The sequence below is a fragment of the Mycteria americana genome, chromosome 3 (assembly GCF_035582795.1).
Source record: "Mycteria americana isolate JAX WOST 10 ecotype Jacksonville Zoo and Gardens chromosome 3, USCA_MyAme_1.0, whole genome shotgun sequence".
In the NCBI taxonomy this organism is placed as follows: Eukaryota; Metazoa; Chordata; class Aves; order Ciconiiformes; family Ciconiidae; genus Mycteria; species Mycteria americana.
The window spans coordinates 10,838,634-10,847,156 of record NC_134367.1 but is presented as its reverse complement, the minus strand read 5'-3'; the positions used below and the strand labels follow the sequence as shown (position 1 = coordinate 10,847,156).

At 61.1% G+C, this 8,523-nt stretch overlaps 1 protein-coding gene across 1 annotated transcript; it reads left to right on the top strand.

Moving 5' to 3' along the window:
• Positions 1-473: 473 nt before the first annotated feature.
• GDF7 (growth differentiation factor 7) lies at positions 474-4,548 on the top strand. The gene is made up of 2 exons (XM_075497255.1): positions 474-863; positions 3,578-4,548. Exons 1-2 carry the CDS (start codon positions 527-529, stop codon positions 4,498-4,500), a joined length of 1,260 nt encoding a protein of 419 aa, XP_075353370.1. The 5' UTR covers positions 474-526; the 3' UTR covers positions 4,501-4,548.
• Positions 4,549-8,523: the final 3,975 nt, after the last annotated feature.

The window sequence follows — 8,523 nt, the reverse complement described above, 5'->3', positions numbered from 1 at the left end:
GTAGGGGGTGGCTGGTGACAGCCCCCCCCGTACGGGGTGGCGGGTAGCCCCCTCAGTACAGGGTGAAGGTTCCCCCTCCAAAACGGGGGGGGAGGGGGGGTTCCCCTCTCCGAAATGCGGGCCCCTGCAAATAGAGGTGGCGGTGTCCCCCCTCCAGTCTGGGACCGGGGGCCGCCCTCCAAAGTAAGGGTCCCCCCGCCCGTAAGGCCCGGTGACCCCGCACCGGGGGGGGGGGTCTCCCCTCCAAACTGGGGGTGCGGGTGCCCCACCGGGGCCGCAGCTGCCCCCTGCAAGGCGGGCCGGGGGCGCAGGGCGCGGGGGTCTCACCTGCAGGCGGAGGCGGGGCGGCGGCCGCGGCGCGGGCGGCGCCTCGGCGGGGGGCGGGCGGCCGGCAGGGGGCGCCTCGGCGGCGGCGGGCGGCGGCGGCGGCGGCGGCGGCGGCGGCGGCGGCGGGCGAAGACGATGTTCAAAAGCGGGCGGGGAGCGGCGGCGGCAGCAGCACAGCGCCGAGCACCGGGCCGCCGCCATGCGCCTCCGCGCCGCCGCCGCCGCCCTCTGCCTGTGCCTGCTGGGCGCCTGCCGCCTCCGCCGCGGGCTGGAGGCCGCCGCCGTGCGCGGCCCGTCGGCGGCCGCTCCCCAGCGACCCTCGGCAGCCGCGCCTTCCTCCTCCTCCGCCTCCTCCTCCTCCTCCTCCGCCGCCGCCTCCCCCTTCTCCTCCCCGCCGCGGAGGGACGGGGCTCTCCGCAACGGCACCGTGGTGCCGCACCACTACATGGTGGCCCTCTACCAGCGCCTGGCCGCCCGCCGCGCACCCGGCCGTCGCGCCGACACGGTGACGGGCTTCGCGGAGCGGGCGCGCAGCGGTGAGTGCGGGGCGCGCATCCTTCCGCGCAGCGCAGCGCGGAGCGGCGCCGCGCAGCGCGACGCCCGCAGTGGGGCAGGGGGGCTGGGACGGGCTGCCCCGCCGGGACCCCGCCGTCGGGCGGGGGGGATGTGGATGGGCTCGGGCTTGAGACTGGGGCTCGGGAGTGGCTTTGGGCTTGAGGCTGGGGCTCGGGAATGAGCGGGCTTGGGGATGGAGCTGCGGCTCCTGCGTGGGTGTGGGGATCGGGCTTCTGCATGGGCTTGGGGATGGAGACGGGGTTGTGCGTTACTTTGAGCATGGGTTTGGGGACGCGGTCGCACACGAAGACGGAGCTTGCCCGTTGGTCCGAGCACGGGGGCTGTGCCCGGGATGGGGCTGTGCGTGGCTCTGCACGGGGATGGGGCTTGTGCGTTGGTTGGGGAGTGGGGTTGTGCATTGGCTTGAGCAGGGGGTGGTTGCATGGGATGGGGTAGCCCGTGGGTATGCAGATGGAGCTTAACGGGGCAGGGGCTGTGCGTCAGTTGGTTAACGGGAACGGAGCCGTGCGGGAGTCTGAGCACGGGAATGGGGATGAGGACAGGGGTGGGAATGGGCCTGTGCGTGGGCATGGGGTTGGGGTCGCGGTGGGCTTGTGCCTGGAGCTGGGGTTGCCGATGGAGATAAGGACGGGGCTGGGCATGAGCGTGGGGTCGGGGATGGCGATGGCACATGCAGTCGGGGTCAGGATGCCGCTCGGGGCTGGGGATGCGGTTGGGGACGGGCTGCGAGGTGCAGCCCAGCCGGGCCGGGACGGGCAGGGGTGCGGGCAGCTCTCGGGACTTCCCGTCACCGGGATGCGCTGCCCGGCAGCGGGACCGGGGCGTGCGGCGCACTTTGGGGACAGCTTCTGCGCGCAGCATCCCCGGGACCGAGAGGGAGAAGCCCCGCCAGAGCCTTTGCAGCCCGAAAAACTTCCCGGGGCACCGCGACGGGCCGGGACGGGGAGGGACCGCGCTCCCGGGACCGCTCCGCGGCCGCGCTCCCTCCCCGTCCCGGCCCGTCGCGGTGCCCCGAGGAGGGGGTGAGCCCCGGCTGAGGTCGGCATCGCGGTCCCCTTCCCCCTCTCCCCCCCTCTTTTGCCCCCTTCATACCCGCGGATCTAATGCTAATAATCAAACACATATACGCACTTAACGATATATTTTATATACATACATGTATATATACACATTGCGCCCTGCCGGTGAAGTTCGCTCGGCTGGGGGAAAAAATTAAGTAAATAAATAAAATAAAATCCCCATCGAATAAAATGAAAAGACAAACCGAAAAGCAGCCGCAGCCTCCCCCCGTGCCTGTCGCCGGCTGCCCCGGGGTGGGAGAGCGGCGGCTGGCGGTGCAGAGCCCCCCGCAGCCCCCCAAACCCCATCCCCAAACCCATACACAAGCCCCGTCCCCAAACCCAAACCCAGCAGGGGCCGTATCCTGCCGGCAGCCTTTGCAGGGAGATTTTTGCTGAAAGCTGGTGGGGGAAACGGTGGGGGAGCGAGGCCGCACAGGGGGGAGGATGCTCCGATGGGAGGGTGGGCAGTGCCCGGCTTGGGAGAGCCGGGGGAAAACTGGGCACAGGTCCTGGGAAGTTTCATTGCAAAACGAAAACAGATGAACTGTTCAAAGGGGTCTCCTTATCTGCTCCTCGCCGGAATTTTAGATCTGCTTTTAAGATAATGATAGTAATAGTAATCATAATTATAACGATGATGATGATAATAATAATAATAGCAAATGACTGGGAGAAAAATCTTCCCCACGCGGAGGGCGGTGCAGGCTGCAGGCCGACGGTGCTGCCCACGGAGGGGCTGCAGTGTGGGAATGTCAGGCCAGGCTCTGCCGGCAGCGGGTCGGGGGGCTCGGGCACAGCACCAATGTTTGCAGCATGCCCAGATCAGGTTTCGTGTTAGAGAGTGGGAAAATAAAAAACAACCCTCCTAGAACTCATTCATCTCTTCTCCCCAACCCCACCTCCTTTGGGGTTTGTTTTTTTTTAATTTGCATCGAGTATATTTAATCAGTGCCAGAAACTGCGCAAGTCTGTGTTTGGGCTTTGGATCCACCAAAAATAGTGACAAATTCAAGCTGGGCTCACTTTCAGCTTCTGTGAGGAATGCCTCTATCAGACACCCTGAGGCACAGCGTCTGCATCCCTGACGTGTGTGCCTGTGCCTGCCTGCAAGGGAAAATGAGATTTTTCATACCATTTTACTTGGCATGGCCGGGCTGGGACGACGACGGCACTTAGGGTAGAAGAAATCGGTGACAACCGGCTGATTGGGGATGGGACTGTGCCGCACAGGTTCCGATGTGGCTTTCCATGCAAAAACAGCGATGCAGGATAGTGATGCAGCTGGGGGCACTGAAACAGCCGGGAGGAGGCAGAGAAGCCACCTCAGGATGCGGGGAAGAGTGCTGATGAGAAGCCACTTGTTTGAATTGATTCCTCCCTCCCTCTCCACATTCTCCTCCCTGTTTTTTTTCGGTGCCTCCAGCCAGGGTGACGCTCCCGGACACAGGGCTGTGTCCCCGCTGGGATGCTCAGCGAGCCTTGCTGCAAGGCCATGATCTCCCCCGTTAGCTCTGTGTCCCCTGCACCTCCGTAACGAGCGCTTGGCTTCAGCTTGCTGGATTTTTATATTTTTTTTTCCTTTTTTTTTTTATTTTTTGTTTCATCTCTTCCAGATGCCTCCCCGTCTGCCCCTGAGCAGCGATACCTCTTTGACATCTCCAGTCTGCCCGAGGCGGAAGAGGTGACAGGCGCGGAGCTGCGGGTCCTGCGTGCCCTCCCTGAAAACCGGAGCTTGGCCCTGTCCCCCGAAGGCACCTTCCACCACCTCCTCCTCTCCACCTGCCCAAGCCGGGATGGTGAGGAGCCCCGGCTGCTGGACTCCAGGGCTGCAGACATTTTGGATTCGGGCTCCTCCAGATGGGAGGTGTTTGATGTCTGGGAAGCCCTGCGGGATTGGAGGGAGAGATCTCCCTCGGGCAAGCTGCTGTGCTTCCTGCTGAGGATCGTCTCGGATCAGTCGGGGCGGCTCCTGCCTCCTCGGCAGCTGGGGTTCAGCAAGCCCCGGCCGCAGCCCCACGAGCGAGCCCTGCTCGTGGCCTTCTCCCGCACCCAGAGGAAGGAGAACCTCTTCAAGGAGATCCGGGATAAGATCAAGGCCCTGGGCAGCCCCCCCTTCCTGGAGCCCCCCGATCCCGGCCAGGAGGCGTACCCCAAGCGGAGGAAGAGACGGACCACCATCGCTGCCCGGTCTGGGGGCAGAGGCCACGGGAAGAAGGCGAAGACCCGCTGCAGCAGGAAGCCCCTGCACGTGAACTTCAAGGAGCTAGGCTGGGACGACTGGATAATCGCCCCCCTGGATTACGAGGCGTATCACTGCGAGGGGGTCTGTGACTTCCCCCTGCGCTCCCACCTGGAGCCCACCAACCACGCCATCATCCAGACCCTGATGAACTCCATGGACCCAGAGTCCACCCCCCCCAGCTGCTGCGTGCCCTCCAAGCTCAGCCCCATCAGCATCCTCTACATAGACTCCGGGAACAATGTGGTTTACAAACAGTATGAGGACATGGTTGTGGAGACGTGTGGCTGCAGGTAGCAATTTCTGCAGCTCTCCCCCTCCCTGCCCCGCCCCACCCAGCAGCCCTGCCCCATTTTATATATATAAATATAAATATATATATATATAAAATATATATATATATACATACACATTTTGATGTGTGCCTTTCCAAAAGCCAAGCTCAGAGCAGGTGTCCCCTGCCTTCCAAGGGTCACCCCAGGCATGAGCCCAGGAGGGATGGGGGATACCCCCCAAGACAGTGAGGCTGTAGATTGGCCCCCCCAGGCCCTCTCAAAGGAAGGGTGAGCCCCACCACCCATGCTGGGTTTTCTGGGGCTCAGCCAGGGTTGATGCCCTGTGGCGGGAGGCCAGGCTCCCCACTCGGAGCTGCCCCCATCTCTGTGCCTTGTCCCCGGGGAGGGGGGGGGCACGCAGCCTGGCAGAGGCCTCCGGGGATGCCAGCTCAGCCTCCCAGCCCTGCTTGATCCACTTGGTTTGCCCAAGCTGAGCTGACACCTTCTTTCCCAAAGGTTTTGGAAAATGTCTGGCCAAAATAGTCGGGGGGAGGGGAGGGGACAACCTGGGGGGTCACGGAGCGGTGGCTGCAGCACGGAGGGGTCGGGCAGCATCACCCTCCGGCTGTGGCGGTGGGGTGGTGGAGAGGTGGGAGCACTCTTTTCTTTGAGATAAAGGAGATTTTCTGGCTGCCTTCAAATCGCTGCCCTGGGTTTGCTGGGGGAAAACGAGGGATCCCCGGGGGAAGGCGGGAGGTGGAGGACCTGTGGCCGTGGGAGGTTGAAATCATTGGGCCTGTTTGCAGTGCAGAGAGATTTGTGAGTCTGCTGTCAGGGACAGGAAAGATGGTCCCCAAAGCTGGAGGCTAAAGCAAGAGTCAGGTCTGAAGCAGAGCTCGCGCTCTCGGTGGAGATGGGGACAGCCCTGCAAGGTGTTAGCTGGGGATGCCGTGGCTCTGCGTGGTCTGAAGCACTGGCACGGGCACTGCCAGCCTTTGCTGCAGGAGGTACCGGCTGGTGGGTCCCCTCCCTTTCCTGCACAAAACCCCATTTCCAAGGCACACTGGGCACCTGCTGTTGAGCCCGTGAGTCACACAGCCGTCCCCAGTGTGTCTGCAGAGATGCAAAGGTCTCAAGTTCCCTGGGGAAGAGTCATTTCGCTCGGGTTCTTCTTTTTCCAAATAATCTCTATAAAAGCGCTAAGCTCCACCCTACCTTCCTTTGGCACCAATTTCCCAGCGAGCTCCATCCCCGGAGCGCCTGCCTCTCCCCACTCCGTTAAGGGAGCCTGGATTCTCCGGGAACGGATGCAAACAGCTGAACACCACCCTCGGAGACTGCTACGTAAAGCAGGGTGCTTTGACCCATGCTGAAAGGGCTACAGGATTTAAATAACTCAGGAGCTGAGTATAAATTATGCCTTTAAATCAGAGCAGCCTTGCGTCCATGCCGAGGCGTGTTCTGGACGCTGGGAAGCGTCTCTGCTGCACCTCCGTGGCATTTGGTACCGAACTTTGGCTTCATGGCTGGGTTGGCTTAGACCAGAGATGTATTTGCACAGATTTTGCTTTTTATGGTTTGTTTCTTACTGGCGGTGAAGGTGTTGGTGTGTAAACATCAGTGCTCATTAGCAACGGTAGTTTGCTTTTGGGGGAGATAAATCTTTGCTGGAAAACGTGGTTTTTTTCTATATGAAGCCAGTTGTCCTCCATTGCAGGGGTGTTTTCATAGGGGTCTCTGAGCCGAGCCAGGGCAGAGAGGGGGTCACCTCAAAGAGCTCTGCCAAGATCCAAATGATTTGAAAGGTCAGGAAAGCCTCGGTGAAGGTCCAACAGCCCCCTCCCCCAAGAAAATCGTACATCAGCAGGGAGTAAACCGTGCACACCAATAACGGCGGTATATCCGCTGGGCTAGCCCCCCCAGCCTCCCTCCATCCTCGACCCGCTGAGGTCTGCTCTGCATCCTCGGGCTGCGGCCGGCGGCAGCTCAGGGGGCTGAACGTGGTGCCCGTAAGTCTCGTGTAACCCCCTGGACACCCGTGGAGCTCCTCTGGCTTTACATCTGCGTATCCAAGGGGAAAATCTGGCTCCTAACTCAGCGCGAATGTAAATATGTGTTAAGTGCGATGTACCCTTACCTGGGGAGGTTTCTGAGATGGAGGTTAGTGGGGGAGAAGAAGGAGCAGGTCCATGCTGGTGGGTTTTCTCACTGTTGGGATTTGGGGGGGCGAGGAGCAGCAAGCGGGTGAGGAGGGGTCGGCAGGAGGGCTCACGGCTTTCCTCTGACCTTCGGCTTTAGCACAGATAAAAGCGGGAGCGGGTGGCTGAGGGAAGGAAGTTGGCACGAGCAGCGCCAGAGCAGCTTGCTCTGGAAACACCGCGTCATTTATAAAGTTACCAAGCTTTCGAAGTACCTACATTTTCAATTGCCGTTGGTTGCTTGATAGTTTTTCTCACTGCTGAGACAATTTTTTTAATGTTTTCCTTTCTTTTACCCCCTCCCTTTCCTCCAAATATTTGCGGTGGAAGTTCGTGGGCAGTTCAAATCGAGGCAAGATACATATAGCTCCTGGCTGGTGGCTCTCGTGAGCCTCGTCTGAGCAGGTGGCCTGAGACCTGCTCTTGCAGGACCGTGTCTGAGGGGGTGCTGATGCCAGTGACCCCTGATTCTTGTGGCTCTTGTTCAGCCACAGCTGCTGGAATGGACAGCTAGACAGACGTCACCCACCTCAGGTCTGGAGGTGGCCGTCGGAGAGCAGGGTGATGGGCTGGGTCTCGCGATGCTTTACCCTGACCCCAGTGCTGGGGTGCTGTGCGCTGCTGGGGCTCTGCCCTGAACCCCACCATGGCTTTGCTGGCCCCGGCAAGAAAAACTGTGGCTCAGTCGCTGCAGTTTCCTAGCCTGGATCGCTACAGTAAACAAGGATGGGGAGGATTTGGGGAGAGCACAGAGGCCGCTGCTGGCAGCGGTGCCGTCTGTGGTTTTGCCCATGCGGGAACCAGTCCTGGCTCTCCCGGCTGCAGGTGCCTCTCCTAAACAGACATGTTTGGTTTTTGGCAGAGTGAGGGTGTGCATGCATCGAGGAGCCCCTTGGCTGCCCTTGCCATGCCCACCCAGCGCGGGAGAGCAACCTTCAGCCCCCCCGGGGTGAGCCCAGCACAGCCCCTCGCCGGCGGTGTGGCCCTTTGTGTTCGTACCCATGCCAGCCGCTCTTTTAAGAGAGTATCTCTTCCTTTACGGGGCAAACAACCTCCAGAGGACCACAGGAGGGCAAAGATGGTGCTGGACCCTCTTTCCCCTTGCCCCAGTGAAAGATCTCTAAAGGGGACAGGGGAGGGCAGCTCCCTGCCCGGGGCTGCTCCGGGGGGATGCGTATGAGCAGGGCAAGGCTGGAGGGGAGCGGGGCTGGGGCTCTGGGTGGGTAACTGTGCTGCTGCCGCCCTGGGCAAGGGTATCGGCCACAGCACTTGGCGGTCACATTGCTCACTGCTCTCGGAGCAAAAGCCACCAGCCCTCCCTTATGAGGGTGGACTCGCATCCCCACGTGCTGGCAAGCAAGGGCTGCCTCTCCATCCCCATGCAGATTCAGAGATTGCACCCAAACCGTGGGGTTAGGCTCGGGATGCAGTCGTCGGAGCCGTTGCAAACGGAGGTGCTGAGCCCCCGGAGGGGTGCGAAAGCCTTTCCCAGGCAGGGAGGTCCCCACGGCCGAGAAGCTGCAGCCCTGCCGTGTTGGGGAGCAGCGTGGGGGTGCGTCTGCAAAGGGTACGGAGGAGTAAACCCTGCCGTCGGAGGCAGGTAAGCAGGGCATCGGCTGCAGGAGGGTGGTAGCACAGCCCAGCCCAGCACCCCAGCACCAGAGCTGGTCCTCCACAGAGCATCAGCCTCTAACGCCATAGAAACAGTCCAGGAAAAATGTATTTCTGATCAGTTGCCTCTTGCTTGAGCTGATTTTTGGGCAGATGTAAGCATTATAAATAGGAGACTAGAGGTTGAACATGGACAAATGTGAATTCAGTAGACTCCGAGTGATTTTAATGGATAA

Coding starts and splice junctions, on each gene's coding strand:
- GDF7 (XM_075497255.1), top strand. CDS start 527: ATGCGCCTCCGCGCCGCCGCCGCCGCCCTCTGCCTGTGCCTGCTGGGC. Junction 864..3,577: donor CGCGGAGCGGGCGCGCAGCG/GTGAGTGCGGGG, acceptor CATCTCTTCCAG/ATGCCTCCCCGTCTGCCCCT.